This window comes from Lontra canadensis, unplaced genomic scaffold (assembly GCF_010015895.1).
Source record: "Lontra canadensis isolate GAN:19392208 unplaced genomic scaffold, GSC_riverotter_1.0 scaffold27, whole genome shotgun sequence".
Lineage (NCBI taxonomy): Eukaryota > Metazoa > Chordata > Mammalia > Carnivora > Mustelidae > Lontra > Lontra canadensis.
This window is the reverse complement of record NW_022631021.1, coordinates 13802126-13824980: the sequence shown is the minus strand read 5'-3', so window position 1 is coordinate 13824980 and position 22855 is coordinate 13802126. Positions and strand designations below refer to the sequence as shown.

General features: G+C 34.6%; 1 protein-coding gene and 1 pseudogene across 6 annotated transcripts in view; both read right to left on the bottom strand.

Moving 5' to 3' along the window:
- KHDRBS2 (KH RNA binding domain containing, signal transduction associated 2) overlaps positions 1–22855 on the bottom strand; it is a 585121-nt gene that overhangs the window by 56159 nt on the left and 506107 nt on the right. For all 6 annotated transcript variants that reach the window (XR_004383467.1, XR_004383466.1, XM_032864462.1 and 3 more), the window contains exon 7: positions 2906–2988. Coding sequence is in view for 4 of the 6 variants with exons in the window: in XM_032864462.1 (XP_032720353.1) it covers positions 2906–2988 (83 nt within the window). In the remaining 2 variants the exon portion in view is untranslated. The remainder of the gene's footprint in view (positions 1–2905; positions 2989–22855) is intronic.
- Positions 9394–10340, bottom strand: LOC116871752 (annotated as a pseudogene).

Genomic DNA, 22855 nt, shown 5'->3' with positions numbered 1-22855 from the left:
TCTATTTCTATTATAAACTGGTACTATATTTAAAAATTCTTCTTCATAGTTTTCTGAAATACTATTGTTAATTTCATTCTTTCATTAATGCATTCATTTTTCTTTTGTTCATTTATTCAACAAATCTTTACTGAGAACCTCTAGTGTGCCAGAAACTCTATGAGTATTAAGGCCATGTTTTGACCAAAATAGGTATTTTATAATTATTGCAAAAGAGAACATTAGTATCACTTTTTGAGAATATTAGTATCATTTTAATTAATTTCATGACCTGATTTCTTTATCTATTCTGGTTTAGCACTAAAGTATCTGAGAAACACATAAATATTTTGTCAATGAATATAATACATAGAATTCTGCATATTGTATTCTCCTTGAGGGAAGAGGCTCTTATTTTATAGCTTCATAGTGTAGGTACACATTAAGTCTGACATATCTGTATTCAACAATCATTATTCAGTACATACCCTATAAAAGACTCAACACTGGATACTGTGAGGGACATGAGGGTATCAGACAAGGATCCTAGGAAGGTAGTAAGAGTGATATGTAACGTGTACACAATTGATCCCATGTAAGACAGAAAGAGAAAGAGCCCTAGAGAAATAAAGATGTGGTGCTATTGAAATTCAGAGCAAAACCAGGTTATTCCCAAATAAAGGATTAAGGAAAAACTTTTTGGAAGAGTTGGCTTTGAGCTGGGCTTAGGAGGATGGGATGAATTTAGCCATAGAAAATGGAATAAATAGATAGGAAAGGAAAAAGAGAAGGTAGCAGAAGTGCACAGAAAGTATCTTTTTACATATAAATTATGCTTCATTAAAACAAGACCAATTTTTTCTGAAATTATTCTATTACTTTTTATGCATAATTATGTTCAATTATTATAATATACACCTTTGAAATATTCAAAAATAAATTATCCTAATCTCCCATTTTTTTCTTCTTCCTTGTCTCTTAGGGTTAGCTAAGCCCATTTAAGTGTTACCAGAAGAAAGATGCTGAAAGTCACTCACTTTCAGAAAATTATTCCAAAATCTCTATCAGCTGAATGTACCTCTACAAAGCTAAATCAAGAAATTGTTTTACTCTCTCCTAGTTGTGTTTTTAGAGTGTGGTAATTTTTTTTTCCACCAAATAGTTTCTGAAACAAGATATAGTACTTTATTATCACCATTTTTATGCACTAATATACAAAGATTAAATTATAATTTGTTTGAAAATATTAGCAGATGCTTTAAATATGTAGCCAATCACATACAATATTCAGTGTCTGTGACATGATGCAAAACTTTTCGCCATCCTAAATAATTGTGCTGTTTTGATATTTAACTGGGATTATTAAGATATCACCTACAGTATAAATTCTTAGCTCATGATGGCTTTTCTATTTAACATACTACAAATAAAGCAATTACTCAAAGTTGAAGATGGTCATTTTCCTAATGATATGTTATGCTTAGCTTTAAAAGTATCAGTTCACACTCATCTTTTTCCTAATTGCCTACAGTATTCTAAGTAGAATTTCCCTTCACTTCTTTCACTAGGCTTTCCTTCTGGTCATGCAACATGCATATTTATGCATTACATGTAGTTTTCCTCCACTCCATAATGACCTTAAAGTTGTTTCTTTCTTTGTCACTCCCCCTCCCCAGATATTACTTAATGAAGCATCCAGATCTCTTTGGGTCCCATTAAAGTTGGTCAATAAATGGTCAATACTATAATGATTTTGTGACAATTAGTTCTACTGGTTTCTGTCAATCACATATAGGGGAGAATCACTTAACTATCATAGGAACTCTTCCTACTTTCCCATGAAGATTGTAACTTTTTTCAGAAAAAAATATTTGGGAGATATATTTTTCTAAGAATGCATTTGTTTAATGACAATTTTATTCATAATTGTAAAAAAAAAAAAAAAGAAACAACGTATTTGTCCTTCAACTAGTGAATGTAGTAACTATGGCACATCCTTACAATGAAACACTGCATAGTAATAAAAAGGAAGAAAACATTGATACACATAATGATATGAATAAATAAATATCAAATATATCATGATATGTAAAGAAGCCAGACTTAAAAGGTTACATATCATACCATTTCTACTTATATGGCATGCTAGAAAAGTCAAAATTGTAATGGCAAAAAACTGATTGCTGTTTCCAAGCCCTGGGAGGGAGAAAAGTTGTCCATATAGGGCCATAAGGAAACATTTTGGGTTGACTAAACTGCCCAAAAACTTAATTTTGATAGTGGGCACATGATTGTTTGCATTTGTCAAACTCACACAAACTCTGTACCTTAAATGGGCAAAAGTTACTATATATAAATACTACCTCAAAAAATGTGACTTTAAAAAAGTAAAAATAACTGGATATCTCAAAATGTGATCAATCTGAAAAGATATGGTCAATAATCATTTAGAGATCCATCAAGAGCAGAAAGGAATTATTCATTCCATAGGCTGTTTTATAAAATTTCCTTTTCAGAAGGAGTATAAGTAGCATTCATGTATCTTTTGTTTTATAAATAAAAATTACATTTTGGGAGAAAAACTTCATTGAACAAATGCCTTGTGTTTCACTGTTGTGTTAATTATGAATTTACTAAAATAATCTCCAAAAGTAACAGTATTTTGTTAAATACAAGCCTACTTAATGAGTTTATTAGTTATGGTAATTATCTAGTTTTAAAATAATGCACTGCTATTATTAACAATTTTAAGATTATTATCTTTTATCTCTCAGTCTAGTAAACAACTTAATAATTCAGGAAGACAATGGAGAAAAACCACTGCTAGAAACTCTCACATAACAGAACAGGAACTCAGATACAAGAGACAAAATAGCAGGATTAGAAGTAATCCTGAGAAGGATGCTTTAGACAGCAAATGCCTTACCTTTGCGTTTGGGTGGCATAGCTGTTATCGTAAGTCTCATAGGTCTGGTCATCATATTCACCCCCGTAGCCATCATCATACCCCTAAGACAGAAAATGGTAGAAAGACCTATTAGCAATCAACTTGATTAACTTAGGTCTGGTTTGGCTTAATGAGATTTTAAATGATGTGACCTTAGTTTAGTTTTTATGTTTGGTTAGTTACTCTGCATCAGATTTTACTAGACTAATAATTTCTTCATAACCTTGACTAATATTTCATGGACCAGATATTAATGCTTAATAATTAAACTCAGCATGTCATTAAAATAGCAATACCTACCCTATAATTTATCTGGAATTTTAATCAATATTAAAGAAGACTATATAAGAAGTTAAAAATAAATTTTCTTTTGAAAATACTATGGTTAGATAGTGTGCTAATATCATGGTGGTGTTAACATACTGGTTACAGCCCCATTGGGTTTTTTTTTTTTCCTTCCCCTGATAATAATCACAATTATGATTGAAACTATAAAATTCAGGATCCTTAAATTGTTACCAACTTTCGGTAAAAAAGATACAGTCATCATTGCAAAACAAACAAAAGGAAGGAGAAAAAAGAAAAAGGGAAAGAAGAATAGGAGGGAAAGAAGGAAGGAAAGATGAGAAGCGAGGGAAGGAAGGGACAGAGGGAAGGACTGGGGGAGGATAGGAGCCAGGAAGGAAGGGAAGAGGAAAAAAAGACAGAAACCCCACAAAGAGCCTTTATTTTGTTGTCCATTCTACAGTTTTAAAATCTCATAAATAAGATAATGTTGGTGGTGAGTTTGATTACCTAACTAAATTAATGCTACCAAAACTAATGCAGATTTGTCATTGCAGACTGTGAAAGCAAACTAGCAGTGTACAATCCAGTTATCAATCACTGTGTGAGAAATTTGCCTTTATTTCCCTTTGTAGTCACTGACTGTACTCTAAACCCTAGCCATCCACCTCAACTACTCCCTACCTCTGAAAAAAGCTTTTGATTTTTCTGCCTCTGGGCCTTTGCTGGTGTGTCTCTTTCCCTGGAATGCACTTCCATCCCATCCCACCAATTCATAACTTCAGTTCAGTCTGGAGGCTTATAAATCTATTATGTTCAAAAATTTAAACAAAAAATATGTAGACATGAAAGTTTCCATATCAGTTTTGACTAAGATCTTGAGTTCATTTAATCTGAAAACTAATATTTTTTTCATCAACCTAAGAACGTTTTAAAAATATTATTTATGACCTCTCCATCTGGCTTACCACTTATATAATGCTATTATTTATATATGAGGTTTGCTGAGTCTGACTTAATTTCTTTTATTCTACTTACGGTTTTCCTCATATTTTTCCTCTGCACTATGGGATCGTTTCTCTATTTGATCTTTGACTATTCTAATTCAGTTCCTGTTGAATTAAAAAATTAAATATTCTAAATTTTAACATATAAGATTATTTTTTAAAATAGTACTAAAGGATTTATGCACAAAAAACAGCACTTTCCTTCTTTGTCCCTCTATAAACCTCAGTTCTCTTTAAGCCTTTTCATCTATTATTCTAGTATTAATTTTTTGTATTAAGTAATATGGTTAATGTTGCTGATTTATGAATTTTGATTATTTTCTATTGACTAGCCATTCAGGTTACTAAGGATTGTTTTTTTAGAGTCTTCTCTACATTTTTCCCTGCACTTTAATATAGTTTCATCATTATTTTTGTTAAATAGTCAAAATCTACACTGTCATTCAATAATAAATATTATTCACTAAGAATCCAAATAGGTTAATACAATTCTTTTTTAATTTTCATATACTTTTTGTTTCTCCTAAAGTTAATAATTGCTCAATCATTTTATTATTTTCTTGGCTTCCTATATATTTTGAATTATTTCTTTGTAATTATCCTCCTGTGTTGGGCTCCACACCCGGATTCTCTCTCTCTTGTTACCCTTCCCCTTCTCCCCTCTACTCATGTACTCATTCTTTTTCAAAAGAGTATAGTAAACATACAATGTAATATTAGTTTCAGGTGTATATTATAGTGCATCAGCACTTCCATACAACATCCAGTGTCCATTACAGCAAGTGCCCCCTTAATCCCCATCACCTGTTTTACCCACACACTGCTGCTCTGGTAGCTATCACTTTTGCTCTCTCTGTAGTTAACACAATGTTTCTTGGTTTGCCTCCCTCTTTTTTTCCCTTTGCTTATTTGTTTTGTTTCTTAAATTGACATGAGTGAAATCATATGGTATTTGTCTTTCTCTGACTTATTTCATTTAGCATAATACTTTCTAGCTCCATCCATGTCATTGCAAATGTCAGGATTTCACTCATTTTTATGGCTGAGTAATATTCCATCATATATATATATATACACACACACACACACACACACACACACACACACACCCCTCTTTATCTATTCATCAGTCATTGGGTACTTGGCTGTTTCCACAATTTGGTTATTATACACAGTGCTGCTATAAACATCAGTGTCTATGTATCCCTTTAAATTAGTATTTTTGTATCCTTTGGGTAAATACCTAGTAGTGTGATTTATGGATTATATAGTGTAGTTCTATTTTTAACTTTTTGAGGAAACTCCATACTGTTTTCTAGGGTGGCTGCACCAATTTCTATTCCTACCAACAGTGTAGGAGGGTTCCCCTTTCTCCACATCCTCGCCAACACCTGTTGTTTTCCTGTGTTGTTAATTTTAGCCAGACTGACAAGCATAAGGTGATATCTCATTGTGCTGATGATGAGTGATGTTGAGCATTTTTTTATGTGTCTGTTAGCCATCTGGATGTCTTCCTTGGAAAAATGTCTATTCATGTCTTCTGCCCATTTTTAAACTGGATTATTTGTTTTTTAGGTGTTGAGTTTTATAATTTCTTTATATATTTTGGATACTAACCATTTATTGAATGTGAAATTTGCAAATATCTCCTCCCATTCTATAGGTTGCCTCTTAGTTTTGTTGAGTGTTTCCTTCACTGTGCAGAAGCTTTTTATTTTGACATAGTCCCAATAGATTGTTTTTACTGCTGTCCAATGTCAAAGAGGTTACTGACTGTGTTCTCCGTGAGGATTTTAACTAAATTTCTAAAATCCTCTAGGATTTTAACTTTCCCATTTAGGTCTTTCATCCATTTTGAATCTATGTGTATGGTGTAAGAATGTGGTCTGGTTTCATTCTTTTACATGGGGCTGCCCAGTTTTCCCAACACCATTTGTTGAAGAGACTGTCTTTTTCCCATTGGATATTCTTTCCTGCTTTGCCAAAGATTAATTGACCATATGCTTGTGGTTTATTTCTTGGTTTATTATATTGTCTTGATCTATGTGTCTGTGTCTATCTTTGCACCAGTGCCATACTGTTTTGATCACTACAGCTTTGTAATATAACTTGATTATGATGCCTCCAGCCTTGCTTTTCTTTTTCAACATTGCTTTGGCTATTTGGGGTCTTTTATGGTTCCATAAAACTTAAGGATTGTTTGTCCTAGCACTGTGAAAAATGCTATAATTTGCGGATAGAAGACCAATGTATAGAAATCTATTGCATTTCTGCACAACAATAATGAAGCAGCAGAAAGAGAAATTAAGGAATCAATTCCATTTACAATTACACCAAAAAACAATAAGATACCTATGAATAAACGCATCCAAAGAGATAAAAGACCTGCACTCTGAAAAGAATAAAACAGTGATGAAAGAAACTGAAGATGACACAAAGAAATGGAAAGACAGACATTCCATGCTTATGGGTTGAAAGAACAAATAATATTAAAATGTCTATATTACCCAAAGCAATCTACACATTTAATGTAATCCCTATCAAAATCCTCCAGGCTTTTATTGGTTTCTATAACTCTGCTTTTTAGAGTAGTCTAGACCAGTTGTTTTGTTGACTTTCCTATATTCTGAATTTGATTATTCTCATTATTATTTTGTTTCAATGTTTTTGAAAGGATACTGCACCTGTGATACTGTGTTGAATATTTATCTGATTGTAAATTTTAAAATTCTAACTCCACACTAGATTGATTAACTGAGTATAGAAGTTTAGGCTGAAAAATGGTTTTCGATCAGAATTTTTGAGGGCTTTGATTGAATGTTTTCATTACTACATATTGGTGCTGAGAATTCCTGCTACTTGTATGTGACCTAGTTTTATTTTATTTCATTTCACTTTTTTTCTATCTGGATGCTTTTACAAATTTTACCTTTGGTTTTCTGAAATTTTATAATGCTCTGCCTGTGTGTGTGTGTGTGTGTGTGTGTCTTTTCATTCAGAACGCTGGGTACTCAGGGAGCTCTTTCAACTGTGGGAGCTTGTGTTCTCCAGTTCTGGCAAATGTCATTGTACTTTTCTCTTCTCTTTCTAGTACTCTTACTAATGGGATATTGGATCTTCTGCATTGCTGCATTAATCTTATCTTTGTGCTTATGTGATATCTCTTATTCTTTTTGTTTTACTTAATGGGAGAATTCCAAGAAATCGACCTTTCAGCCATAGTATAAGATATATAACTTTATTTGCCCACCTCTACCCCTCCAACACACACATTAACAACCATTAGAGTGTGTACGGGAGGCTCCTGTGTTCTCAGGTGAAATTTAGGCTTCCTTATTCTCAACTCAAGGCTTCATCTCCCCTCTGGTAGAGCAACAGTTAACACTACAGCTGGAATTTCCCATAGTTGAACAAGATAGGCAGTCTAGTTCTCTATCTTGGGGATCACTGGGTCTGTAACTAGGGCATTAATTATATTTGCCACAGGTGTCTCAGGGGCTGCACACATCTTTTCTAGCATCCATACTATTGTTCTCCAACCAAATTCTAAAAATATGGCTTCATTGACCCTCAGTTGTTACTCTGGACTCAAAGCTCTAGCTTCTAACAGGAAGCAAGCCAAGTTTTGCTTTTGTTTTGTTTTTGTGTTCATGGGTCCACACTAGAAGAGCCAAGGTGGGACTCAGGTACATATTTTCAGAGCCTTCAAATCCCTAAATTTCCTATGTTTTCCCTGTTTTTATCTGTTGAAATGCTATTGATATCTAAAGGTTATTTTATATTACACAATCTTCAGGAAATTTTTCCTGCTTCTTTCAAGTTTATGGTAACCCTTGTCTTCTGAATTCTAATAGACTGTTGTTTTTATCACCAGTACTTAGAACAGTACCAAATATGTACTGTATTTTTTTTTTTTACAATTCTTTCACTTTTTTAAAATTGAAGCTCCTGAGAAGCATGGACTATGTCATAGTTAATCACCTTTTTTTTTTTTTTAGATGCCTTATGGTGTTTAGTACAGCTTATTCCATAGAGTATTTTCTCAATAAATATGTATCAAATTGTTAAATTAGCATAAAGGAGAGTATTCTCACCCAGAGCAGATATGGATTGACTCAAATCAGTCACCACTGAAAGAGAAATATTTCAAATGATGATTTTATCACGTATTAGTATTATCTCCATTTATGAAGAATAGCTTTACCATTTAGCTTGTGGAAGGCTATTACATCTTCCCTCCTCATTTACACTTTTACTTTTATTTTTTTAAGTTTTACACAGAAAATCCATAAAACATATAGAAATATTTCCTGGCAATGCACAGTTGCATAAGGTATATAATGCAGTGATCCCCAAATAATTGTCCTTACTATAAAAGGGAAAGTAAATATGGATACTTATACATAATTTATTTTTGTTTTCTTACATTTGACACAAGTTTATATAGTTTTCTTAGGACAAGTAAAATTATGAATCATGCTGGTAATGATCTAACATAAATCAGTAAAATAGTAATGCTCCCTACAAAGCCAGTCAGTATCTGTATGAGATTCAACTTAGATATAAATGTTCAACTAAGAAATCAAAACATATTCTTCCCATTTTTGCTCCATTGTTTCTACTGTTCCCTTTGAAGAAGTTACTTTTTTTTTAAAGCAATTTCTATGCCCAAGGAGGGGCTCAAACTCACCCCTTGAGATTAAGAGTCACATGCTCTTCTGATTGAGCCAGCCAGGTGCCCCTGAAGAAATTAGTATCTTATATCTCTGCCTATTCACACAATTGTACTAAAAATTATGACTTTTTTTGACAATAGAAATATTTTATTAATGACCCCAGGTGTATTTCTTAGATACAGGGGTTTTGAACTCAAATTTAGGAGAAAACAAGTTAAGATTGCTTTGTCCTGCAACTCATTACCAGTAATATACTGCAAGGTGCAACGGCTTGGAAAAGGGGGAAGAAGGCAGGGGAATGAGGGAAGATAAAAGGAATTAAGTCGAGCAAGTGGAATTCTTTTTTTTTTCCTTTTTTTTTTTTTTTTAATTCTTGAGAACTATTATGTCCTTGCCAGCACAGTTCATTTCTCCAGATTATTTTCCAAACATGTACAAAATGGAACCAAAATGGAGAACCCCTTAAGAACCTGAAGCCGCGCCATATGAAAAGCTATGATTAGCCAGTAGCCTTCTGTTGCCAGCCGCCTCCTCCTCCTGCTCCCAATTCTAGCGGTATGAAAATGGTCTTCCCTGAGACTGTTTTCGGTTCTTTTTTCTCAGTGTCTGGGTGTGCACAGTTCAGCACCTCGAGGAAGTTGCTGGTTTTGCCCGCATCATTTGTGAATCTAGGCCTTAGAGCACTTGGGGTGGTAGTGAAGGTGGTCCCAGGACATGTGGATTGGGTTGTTGGTGTTTTCTCGAGCGTTTTCTGGCGTTGGTGTGGTGAGGAAACGAAGGTCACAGAGCCAGTGTTGTCACCCGCTGCAGCATCTGTGTCTTTCAGCTCCAGAGGAGATTCCTGATGGCTAAGGGGGGACCTGTGGGGCTGTGGGGCTGGCTCTGTGTCCTTGTTTGAACTCTTGCATGGACATTTTTCCAATCACTACATCATTGTTACCCTTAAACACTGTGCTGAAGACTACTGTGACTCTATCCTTTTTAGACTAAACATACATGGTCTCACCATCCCTCTAACAGATAACTGCCCCATTCTCTCCTTCTTTGCCCTCTTCTTGGGATTAGAAGCATTTCTCAAAGACAGAGGCAAAACAATTTAATGTCAACATGCCAGCCTGATGCACAATGGCATCCTTGGATGCTGGCAGATTATCAAGGTCATATAGCAAAGAGACATTGTATCCTGGTTTGGGATTTACCAAGAAAACCCTGTACACCCTCTTTATTAACTCATCAGTATCATGTGCCTGAACTTCCTTGTAGAATTTCAAAGAAACACTGACCATCACTTTTGTTTTTTCTCCATTGGGATTTGAAATATGATAGAGGACTCCCAACAAAATCTGCAAGTGTTACTTCTACTGCTTCTGGTTTGTGACCAGTGGCCACATTTTTTAACTTGAGTGTGACCATCTCCTCAATGATGTCATTGCTCACCTCCAGCAGGATTATGGCAGCAGCTGGCCCCCAAGCCTGAACCCGGCCTGCCCAGCCACAGCTGATGGTCCAAGACTGTTTAGATGCTAATTAAATCATCAGGGTCTCAGAGTAGAATTTTCTATATCTGATGTCCCAGTGAAAGAGAAAATCACCTTCTGCAATTAAAAGTTTTAATGTTATTTCCTTCCAGCTGAAGCCAGATGATTTGGCATCTTGCACAAAAAAACAAAGTACCCAAGTAGGAAAGATTCACTGTTTTCTGGAACATAGTTGTGAAGAACATCTCTTCTATCTTGAATTCCTTCATATTTGTGAAGTTATAAATTCTTTAGTTTTCTATTCTTTGAACCAAATAAAATATCCTTACAAGATCCTTAAGGAATGCAGTCTTGGCTATTTTCCAGATCTTCACCAAGTCCTCTACAATTTGCTTAAGTTATAATTTGAAGTGGAGTCTGATGTGAAGGCCTGAGTAGTGTGAAAGAAGAGAATGATTTCTTTGTAGTTCCCTATGAATTCTATATAGGTCACTTTATACATATACTTTATCAATATTGGGCAAGGCAGCATACAGGGTAGATGTGCATTACTATAAATACATAATTATACAAAGCCAGCCCTTTTCAAATCTTCTTTGGAAAATATATTTCTCTGCCTTAATATGCCTACTAATTTTTCAATTTAAGCACTCCTTCTTGAACTATGATTTCTGCACCAATTTTGGGTTTCAAATCTAAGTAATATTGGCTCTCTCTATATGTAGACTTAAAATAATAGTAATTTCACCAGACTGTATATTAATCACTGAATTTATTATACAAGCAACAGAGATAAAAGAAGAACAAGATCTAATTCCTGTCTTTGAGAGGTTCTCAGCCTGTGTGATCTGATAACTGTTTAACAAATGCCTCTTCAAAAGAGTATGTGCATGTGTGTGGTGTGTATGTATATATAGTTTCACTATAAATTTCACTGACGTAACCACACAATTTACAAATAAAAATCAAATTTATAAATATATATAAATTTAATTTATACTTATAATAAAATTGTATATTTAATTTATATTAAAATAAAATTTATAGCACACAACTTACAGATAAAATATCTAATTTATTTTGTTTTATACACATACAATTTCATTGTGACTTGCTATCTCTTGTAAAATCAGTTTTTATAATTCTGATATTACAATGATACCATAATAAATCACAAAACAGATAAAACATGGCTATCATCTTTTTTTAAAGGCACTCTATGAATTTTAATTAGCATAAATACAAAGAAAATACACCTAGGAATATCCCAATGAAACTGCTGAAAATCAAAATTTAATGGCATCCAGGAAAAATTGGTACATTATCTTCAAAGTGAACAAAAAGAAACAAAGCCAAATTTTTCAACAGAAATGATGGAAGCAAGAAGACAATGGAATGCCATCTCCTGTGTGATGGCTATCTTATTCAGCAAATAAGACAGCCTTGTATTGATGAACATTCTAAATCTGACATGAATGCCATTTGCAATTTTCATTCATGTTGGTTGGCAAGTAAAATGAAAGGAAAATCTTAAATACATATGTCAGTTTTATTCATTTCTCAGTTATGTGAGCAACTTTGTTCTGAGTTGGACAATGGCTTTCACATACTAAGAGAATGGTCTCTAAATTTTGGGTTCTGTTCACACTGTAACAGGCTATAGGATGATACCATTTTAAGTTAAATCTGCATTATTAATATCTTCTCCATAGTGTTCTGAAATTTACATAATCAATAACAAAAGATCAAGTCCTAGCTTTTGGCATTTGCTGGTATCTGTGGTGTAAATACTCTTATCACGGCTGATTTCAAGATATCAACAAGGAAAAGCAACAAATTTGGGAAGAGATAAACAGTAGCACACTATTATAAATTATTTCCACCATACAAAAGCAACAGACATAAATAACCTAGAGCATAGATTGTAATAAAATAATCAGATATGATGAACTTGAAAATATTAACTATCTCTTTCATATCATTTATTTAATTTTAATTTAATTTTTAATAATAGCTGGGTTAAATAGCCAATCACAAAATTTCTGAACATTTGACAAGGGGCCTTGTGAGCCAGCAAACATCAGTTGTAGCACACCCCTGCTCTCAGCTTATTATATACATGAGACCAATAGATGTCTGAGAAACTGAAATACCTATGGAAAGCATTTAATAGAGTATGTAATAGGTGATATAAGTACAAGAATTTCTTAGGAAAGGTCTTATTTGAGATGGTTATTTGTGGATAAATCTCTATTTCTAGATGGACCAGCAGGTAGTGTGGGAGCATTCCACTTTCCAAGAACATCAAGTGTGAATGCCGGGCAACATCAAAGGAAAGTCCTGTGTTAGGGAACTAAACTTAACTAAACCTGTGTTAGGGAAGTAAACTTAACTAAACTTAACCAAAGCACATAATGTCTATGAAAGGGTAGGCAGTCAGGCTCAAGAAACAGATAAAAGGAAGTTTTGAAGTTCTTCCTGTGACATGGTAAAGAGTTTATCTGTATGTATCCTGTAGGCAAGGGAGCCATGGAAAAGTTTCAAGCACTGGAATGATGAAATATACATCTGCATTTTGTAACTGTCTTTGATTCTTAAAAATTCCAAGTCTTTTGGGATGAGGCTCCATTTTCCCCCTCTACTTTCTTGAATATGTTAATCATAGTTATTGTAAAACCCCTGGATGATAACTCTAACATCTGAGTCATCAGTGCCTTCATTTTTTCCCTCTTGCTTTTGGTTGAATTGATATTGATCTTAACATGCCTTATAATTTTTCAGTGAACCCTCTCCTCAGTGTTGTTTATGGAAATTTGTGAAAACTTTGGCTGATGGTATTTTCTTCCAAAGACAATTAAATGTTCTCCTGATAGGCAGTTGGGAAAGCAGCAGATGACCTTAATGTTCTGGAGAGTTAGTCTGAGGCAACTGGACACAGGGGTTTGAGGCTTAGATAGTGTGGGCTACAAATAGAGCTCTGGAAGTCATCAGCACATAGATGACAGTTGAAATAACAACCACTGATCAGACTGTCTATGGAGATGAGAAGCTTAGGCTGTATCAGGCTCTATGTGAACACAGTGTTAGAAGTCCCACTCCCCTCTTTAATTGATCTTTATCTCACTAGGAAATGGAAGGTACAAGCATCCACTATAATAAACAGAATCATGTTTTCTGTAAGAAGAACTCACTCCAAAAAGAAAATCAGTCTTGAATTCATAAAGAAGATGTTATTTCTTGGAAAGCCTATTGTAAAAGTCCTCATGCTAATGTATTTCTTAACATTGACCTGTACCGTGAGAATCTTTGGCTGTCTCTTTGTGCTCTCTACTGCCCACAGACACCAAACCAAAACATCTTGGCAAAAATGGAAACATAAATAGATTAGGTATTAAATTTCCTCAGTATATAGAGGTTTTCTAATCAGTGCTCATTTATGGAATTTCGGAAGATTTCTTGTAACTCAAAAAGGGAGTTATCACTCGTAATAGTTTAGAACATCTCTGACTCCAATTTAGACATGCATACATATGTTTTCAAAATACTAAATTCTGTTACTGACAGTTTGTTAATGATTGCTGTAATGAATTTACCTATTTAAAAAGTTGAGTTGGATCGTATGACATTGCCATATTGTCAATTTTCTATAGTCCAACCTAATACTAGTATTAGAAGCTATAATAACTAACATGTTTTTATCAACTAAAGAGAAGTAAAAATGTGTTATGATGCTAGCAAATTATTGTGGCTTCCAGAAGAAAATCATTTGGAAATTTAAATGATATGAAACATCATCCTCACTCTGGTATATACCTATACTTTCATCGAAGACTCTTAAACTTAACAGGCACATTTAGTGTTTGGTCATTATTCTCATTTCAGGTTTTATTTTCTGTAAAAGGTCAGTGGGTATTAAAAGAAAGTAAAAATAAAAGGAAATAACATGGAATTTTCTAACATAATCGAGAGAAGAAGAAAATAAAGACAAGCATGCAATCAAGAACCATTAAACATTCTGGAATTAAGTAATTTAATTATGAGGGTCAAGATCATAAATTTGTCACTAAACACTAAAATATTAGGCACAGAAGCAATTTGCAAATGCTGCCCTTTAATGGTATTGAATATAATTAACAGGTCAAATAGAACTTGACATTCAACTTTCTTCATGAAGTGTGGTTAATTCTTATATGTTCCCTCCTTAACTTAATGAGTTATATCATAAAATGCATAAAATCCACTTCATATATGATCTCTTGTTATTATAATAATACTTCCTGGTAATAATACAAATTAAAAAACATAAAGTATTATTAAAACAAAAAACTAAACACAGAATGCCTATGTTTTAATAGTCAGTATTCCCATAAGATGTAATGATCAATGCTTATGACAAATATCTCCTAAATCATGGATTTATGCTTTCCCATGTTTCTTTTCTTAAAAGTTTTATTTTGATGTGAATATTTCCCTATTTTTTTTTAATCATGCATTACCTATTTGGTGCTTAAAGATGCATTTCTTACAATACAGAGGAGATGTTAATAGTAACTTCCATTTTTTTTTTTCCCATTGCAAGTAGGGCTGCCTATTACAGATTGCTGGTAGGTTTGGAGCTGCATGGCTATGGACACCCCTCAATGTGTAGCTTTTGTTACTGATGCAGGAGGTCAGTTGACTCACTCGCTGCGGGAAGTCATTATCTCTTCAAAACCATCCTACAACAGAAGGGTCCACGTAATTGGTAGGGATTCACTGCACCTAACAGCCTAACTCTGCAACGAGACAAAAGTTGAATTTTCAGAAAGTTTTTTATGGAAATCAGTGAATAAGTCCCCAGTAAAGGGTATTCTATACTACCTTCATCTTCTGTATAGATTGTAGCTACTAATCAGCTTTTCCATACATATATGTATACTCTACATGAAGGGTAAAGAAATGGCATATTTCTGAGACCTAATTTCTTTGGAAATTACAAGCTCCAAAGGAACTGTAAGACCTTCTCTATCGAGTATTATTCATGAACATGGTTTTTTAATTTTCTGTTAAAAAACTGTATAATAAAACAAAGTATATCACAAACCCAGATTAATAAAAATAATACAACTGGTGCTTGGTGAAGACAGAGGGAAGTAGTAGCTATTTACAAAATGCTTCCATGGTGTAACCTAAGTTGGATATCCTGTAATATTTTAGTTATTTTCCCTTAACATGCCATGAAAGGTTGTTAACTTTGTGTTTCTTGAGAAGATTCTTTTGTCAATAGGGTTTTCCTACCCCATTTTTATAAATGCCTTTTAACACTTTACAGATCGGGCAGCACTATGTTCAATCTAATTAATGAAAAGCACTATGACTAACGAAACTGGAAGTTCACAGTAATGTACTAATGAATGTTAGTTTGCTAAGGGATCCATCTTAAATAGATGCTTTATGTATTTTGGATCGTAAGCATCAATCCTGCTTCAGAATAGAACCCAAAGCAGATGCTTTAAAATCAGTGTTATAAGTCTCTAAGACCTTCTAACTCACCAAACAGAAAAAAAAAGATAAAATTGGTAAACACTTCATGACTAAGAACAGGATCAAGTTTTAGAAGACAATTCATGTTTTTCATTCGTAAGTACCAAAAGGTTAAAGATGAATAGCAGAGCACTGTCATAGCTTAATATATTTCTAATCATAGGTATCCAGTGGGCTGGCCACACAAGGGGAGAGTTTCTTTCTTTCTTTTTTTTTTTTTTTTTTAATGTCTTTTTACCTCCAATAGTCTACATAGTGCCTTGAGGTTGATGCTATTTTAGGGTCTAAGAAATGGAGGCCTAAAAAGTTGTTAATGTCATTGGAGCTGATCTGATTCAAATTATCTGATTCAACCTGTGGATGGCAGGGGATAAATTAGAAAACAAAACAAAACAAAACAGAATCCAAAATTTTAACATCCCGTAATGACTCTTGCCACACTTCTTGGCAATATGATTTTGGTTGTGGAGCAGGGATTTTAATAGCTTGCAGAACGAGAGTATGATGGCATGATGTATCTGTTTAATATTTTTCATTATATCTTCCCCAAAACTATTTGAGCTCTGATCTTTAGTAACATTTTTTTTCCAATTAAAAAACAATTTAAGAATCTATCATTTACATTCATAAATAAAGCAATTTTGGTGCTTAGTTTTATACAATTATCACTTTCTAATAAATTATTCATCAGGCAAATGCATATCAAAATGAAATAATGATTCCATATAAGCCAGTTAAGTAATTTTCATTTTTGTGGTGATTTTTTTCTGTTATATGGCACTATATATAACAAAAATTCTTTTATTATCCAAAGGCGAAAGCATTTCTAATCTTTACAAATTACTATGGTTAGAAATACAGCAAGATGTAACAATGCCTTTCTTTTCATCCTTAACCTTCTGATACTTCTAGTATAAAACACGAGTTGTCTTCTAAACTCCATCCTGTTCTTAGTCATGACAGCATTTACCAATTTTATTTTCCCGGATTTTTTTTTCTCTTTCAGCTGTACTTATTTTCATGAGAAGATCTAAACATTCACATTAACTAAGTTAATAATAAAATATTTACTTTGACATAGCGTAGGGAGGGTCTCACTTCTGAATTAGCTTTAGTTCTGAGCTTTACTAGTCTACTTTTTAAACCACTCTCACCTACTGTGGTCAGAATTTGCTTTCTTTCTTTTTTTTTTTTTCTTAAAGACAGCTCAGGCTTTCCTTGTGACTCATGACTCAAGGTATGTTGGAAACCTGCAGCGTGTCAAATTGTCTGACCAGGCAGAGACCCTGCAGCTTCACTGCAACCAGATTAGCTGTGTTTTAAGTTTTACATGAGATTTCTTTAATCTAAAAGGTTTTATAAACCATGGTAGAGAGCATTCTGCTTTACTGAACATTTTCATGTGTTCTACTTCAACTCCCAAATGTTAGCTATTAGGGCTAAAAATATCAGTTTGCCATATACACATTTATATCAAAGGATCATCAAATACACAAATTTCTATAAAAGGATCATTCAGATTGCTGTATTATTCTATTAACTATTCATTTACTCTGTGGTAATTCATTTCTTTCCAAATTTAACATTGCATTGGCTTATAATGTTAAAATTCCTATTGTATTTCATACTTGGAGACTTTATGTATCCTAGTGCAGGGCTTTCCAATAGATCTTTCTGTGATAATGGAAATTTTCTGTGCTTGTGCTGTCCAATATGGTAGTCATAGTAAGATGTTACTGTTGAGTATATAAATGTGGCTGGTGTGACTGAAGAACTGAATTTTTAATTTTATTTAATTTTAATTTTAAAATTAAGTGGCCATATGTGCCTACTGGGTGCCATACTGAACATGAAGCACTTAGTGAATAAATATATATGAAATACTAAGCTGCCAGAAATTTTTTAATGTCTGCTTTCCTTTTCAGTTCAAACTTAACCAAAAGAAGGAGAAAAAAAAAAAAAACACCAAAGGATTTAGACTTTATAAGTGATTTCATTTTAACAGCAAAAATGATGTATTTTTGAATCTGTCATCCACTCTGCCTTCATCTTTTCTATCTCATTGTATAAATTATCCTTGATTTTCTCTTTTGATTTTGAGTGATTTTGCTTTCTAATGAATGAAATGGACTGAGAACTTGGAGGTCATGTTCAAAAAACTGACTTTTTAGGGAGCATTCACAACTAAAATGAAGATACCATTAGTGGGTGCCTGGGTGGCTCAGTAGGTTAAGCCGCTGCCTTCGGCTCAGGTCATGATCTCAGGGTCCTGGGATCAAGTCCCACATCGGGCTCTCTGCTCAGCAGGGGAGCCTGCTTCTCCCTCTCTCTCTGCCTGCTTCTCTGCCTACTTGTGATCTCTGTCTGTCAAATAAATAAATAAAATCTTAAAAAAAAAAAGATACCATTAGTGACATAATAATATTTGATAGTTCTGAGAAAATTTCCATATACAAATATCCAAACAATAACAAAGAGCAATGAGGTTAGGGGAAATGTAAAACACTTTCTGAGTCTGCACTTATCCTTCTTATAATCATTTTTTAAAAGGTTTATTTATTTATTTGAGAGAAAGAGCGAGAGCCTGCGAACAGGGGGAGGGGCAGAGAAACAAAGAGAGAGAATCCCAAGCAGATTCCCTGCTGAGTGCTGAGCCCAATGCAGCGCACGATTTCACAATCCTGAGATCATGACCTGAGCCAAAATCAAGATTTGGATGCCCAACTAACTGTGTCACCCAGGCACGCCCTTCTTATAGTCATTTTAAGGAATTAACCAAAGAGGAGACAAATAGACCCATATGTCTGAATCTTCAATGATTTAAAGACGGTTATTTTAAAGCAGCTCTTCTGTTGTCAGTTCTGCTACATTCCTTACTGTTTATAAACTAATAGAATGACCTCTGAATTTTATGCTTGAGGAGGCTTTCAACATTCATGAAATTGATAATGAAGAGTTTTTTTTCAAAATGAACTTCATTATTTTTTTTGTAGTTTCATGTTTTTACTTAAATTCCAGTTAGTTAATGTTAGTGAAGAGTTATTTTAAGAATAAATAAGATTACTGTGTGGAAAAGGATAGAAGTCACCAGAAACATGTTATGTGTGATAGTATCCATTTTTTTTTTTAAAAGAACAAGAACAAGAAAACAACACTCTTGCCACAAGGAGAATATACACACAGGCAGAAGAAAGTCGGGATTGATTAGAGCATCATAAGAGATGAAAGTTCAGTTTTTAAAAATCTGTGTCATGCCTTAAATCTGAGACCAGTGAATAAAGGCTACTTTTGTTTGAGTAAATGGTAACAGAAGTGAAAGAAGCAGAATCATGGTAGTGAGGCTTGTAAAAAGATTGGTAAATATAGAGAACAACAAAGGGAACAAGCGAGACCAGTCTACTGCCTAGATTTCTGTTAAATCTCCTTGATTAAGGCTCTTCCGAAAGAAAGAAAGAAAGAAAGAAAGAAAGAAAGAAAGAAAGAAAGAAAGACTCCTCTAGCCACGAAGCACATTGTGGGCTTTTCTGAACTTCTACTGTTCTTTTCATGCGACGGTGATGGCTAGGTACAGGCTCTGTTCGTTATTCCCATTCACCTAGCTAATCCATCAGGATGCTCTGCTCACCAGCTCTGGTCATTTCTTTGGAAAGCAATCAAGTGTTCCCAGACAAATCCATCTTCTGATTCTATGCCTCTATATTTCCTTTCTAAGCTTTTAACATTTCTTTATTTCTCTCTATTACCAGGGAGTAACTGCCTCTCTCTTCTCATTTATGACCAAAGAGGAACAAGGAAAAAAAAAAAAGAAGAAGAACTAGGAAACAGTAAATCATCCCAGGGATAGTCAAATTTGATAAATTTTATAGTTCTTTCCAAGGTCAAATTCCCATGTTTCTGATTTTATCTTGAGTAGCCTTGCATATAAATGGTGCTATGTCTGCAGTAAAAACAAGGTAAACTATGGTAGTGATTGTAATGTTATTGCTATTATTAGCATAGCAAACAGAAATATACAAACATAAAATTTGATGTTATCATATGTCATAGTACAGTAAAGAATTTTGAGTGACATATTTTGGGATCTGTGGTAAACACTTTACATGGATTACTCTATTTACTGTTAGGAGGCTACTACTTTTATGCATACTCATTTTATAACTGAGGATATCCTTATATAATTTCTAAAGTAAAGCACTAAATGGGAGTGCCTGGGTGGCTCAGTCATTAAGCCTCTGCCTTGGGCTCAGGTCATGATCTCAGGGTCCTGGGATCGAGCCCCATATTGGGCTCCCTACTCAGCTTGGAGTCTGCTTCTCTCTCTCCCTCTTTCTTCTCCACTTCCCCGCTTGTGCTCGTTAATGTGGGTGCTCTCTCAAAAAATTAAATAAAATCTTAAAAAAAAAAAGTACTAGTTACCAAAAGGACCAGTGACTCAACTTCTGAAGTTCTTGAATAACCCTGCTTTTTCAAAATTTATACCCAATTTCCAAACTCCTGCCACTATTATAGTTTCTATATATTGATTTCTACATCAGGGATAATATATGTGTCCTATTGCAAGAGCCCAAATTTGACACAAAGGTGGGAAAGATGCTCAGAGAAAAGGGGACAGAACCATCAGCTAAATAACACACAGCTAAACTGTCCCTGATGCAATCTATCACATTTTTGCTAAATAAACTTAACACCTAAATGGTAAATGGTGCTGGATTTCACCTAGAAAGAGGAGTAAGGAGCTGTTAATTCAATTCTAGGGGTTAACCAAATTGGCACACTCTGATGGAAGGGCCGGCTGGCAGAAAAATACTTGAGCGAAGGGTATTAGTTAGCTAGAGCTGCTCTAACAAAATACCACTGACTGGGTGGTTTAACAGAAATTAGTTTTCTCATAGCTCCGGAGGCTAGAGGCCCAAGATCAGGGTGTCAGAGGTTTAGTTTTTTCTGAAGTCTTTCCCCTTAGCTCGCACATGGCTGCCTTCCCCTGTGTCTTCACGCTGGCCTTTCCTATGTGTGTGCATTCCTGGGTCTTTCTGTGTCTCAATCTCCTTTCTCATAAGGGCACAAGATATATTGAATTAGAGCACACTAACAATCCCGTCTTAACTTAATTACCTCTTTCAAGCCCCTTTCTCCAGATATAGTTACATTCTTAGGTACTGGGTGTTAGGGCCTCAACATATGAATTTGAGGTGGGTGAGACACAATACAAGCCATAACAGGCAGGCGGGAAGGTCCTGAGACATCACAGGTCTGGGACTGGCATGTAGGCCCAGTCTCCTCAGTTTGCTCTAGCTGCAAGATAAGTACTATTTTTCCCATTTTGCAGCTGAGAAGAGTAAGTAACTTGCTCAAGACCTCACAGATCAGTAGATAGCAGACAAGACTCGACCTAGCTTTAGCTGATTCTAAATCCTAATCTTTTTCCATTAAATCAGTGTGCTAAATCTGCTTTTCTATAAGTCAAATATCCAACACAATTGTAACTGAAATACAAGAAGATAAGTTACTCAATTGCATTATTTTTAAACTTTCATTCCATTAGCTTTCTCCAATATTTGTCTCTAATATTACAGACTTTAACAATCTGAGAACCCAATTATTTCACTTGACAAGTGTATTTGGAGTGTCTGTAAGGTGCCAGGCACAATTTCAGTGATGTGATACACAAGTAAGTAAAACAAAAAAATCTCTCTATAAATTGAGATGATATTCTAGTTGCTGGCTTATAGTGGAGAGAAAGAACAAACAAAGTAATTAAACTGAGTATATATTATGCTATATGGAGATAGATAGCTGGAAAAAAATAGATCCAAGTTTTTGGGACAGGCTCAATGGGTGGGGAAATTTTAATAGGGTAAAGGCAGGCTTTCCTGAGACAGATTTATCATACTGTTTGAATAAGATGTGTTTTGGACTGCAAAAATAGTAATAACAGTAACTTAAAAAGAAGACTTGCAGAATTCACTGGAACTTAAGCTCTTAGTTCCCTTTCATTAGCTATTTTATTCATGGCCGTGTATGTGTCTAAAAACCAACTAGAACTATATTGAATTCAGTAGTTCACAGACTGGAAGGAAAGGCAGTTCAAGGAATGCTCCTCACTCCCTCCCCTCTTTCCCTCTCTCTCCTAGTCTTTCAGTTTCTATCTCTCTGTCTTTTGGGCATCTCTACTTGACAGGGAACATAGGCACTCACTGCTCTGTAGTCATATTTTTTAGCAGCTAAAATGCTAAATGCTGACCTGTCCCATTATTCATGAGTGGGGCAAGAGAGCATCTCAGCTTCACGAGCTCACCAAGTAGGAGTCCTATGTGTGCTGCGGACTTCATGTTCCCTACGTGAGCAGGTGTGCCTGTGATTACTTCTCAGAACTCATCTCTCTCTAAACTGAGGTACAAGTTGGAGAATCAGGAGCTACAAACCCAGACTGTGTTTAGAGACACACAAGGGCAGGATCTTAGGAACTCATAGAAGTAACCATCCTTCGGGTATGGACTATGTCTTAGACTTCTTTGCTCCTTTGATTCTTCCCCCTTGAAACAGGATCTTACATAGGACCTTGCTCATAGTTTTTATAAATTTTTGTAATTGATTATTGGGAGAAAATGCTGCATTGGCCATGGAAATTTTTTTTTTAAGATTTTATTTATTTATTTGACAGACAGAGATCACTAGTACGCTGAGAGGCAGGCAGAGAGAGAGAGAGAGAGAGAGAGGAGAGGAAGCAGGCTCCCTGCTGAGCAGAGGGCCCAGTGAGGGACTCGATCCCAGGACCCTGGCATCATGACCTGAGCTGAAGGCAGAGGCTTTAACCCACTGAGCCACCCAGGTGCCCTGTGGAAATGTTTCTTAAACTGTAACTTTGAAAGCCAGTGTAAAGTATGTAATGATAGCAATGTTTTTCAACCCACAGAGTTAATGGATGGTACATTTTCAATGTGAAGTTTTTCCTCCAGATAT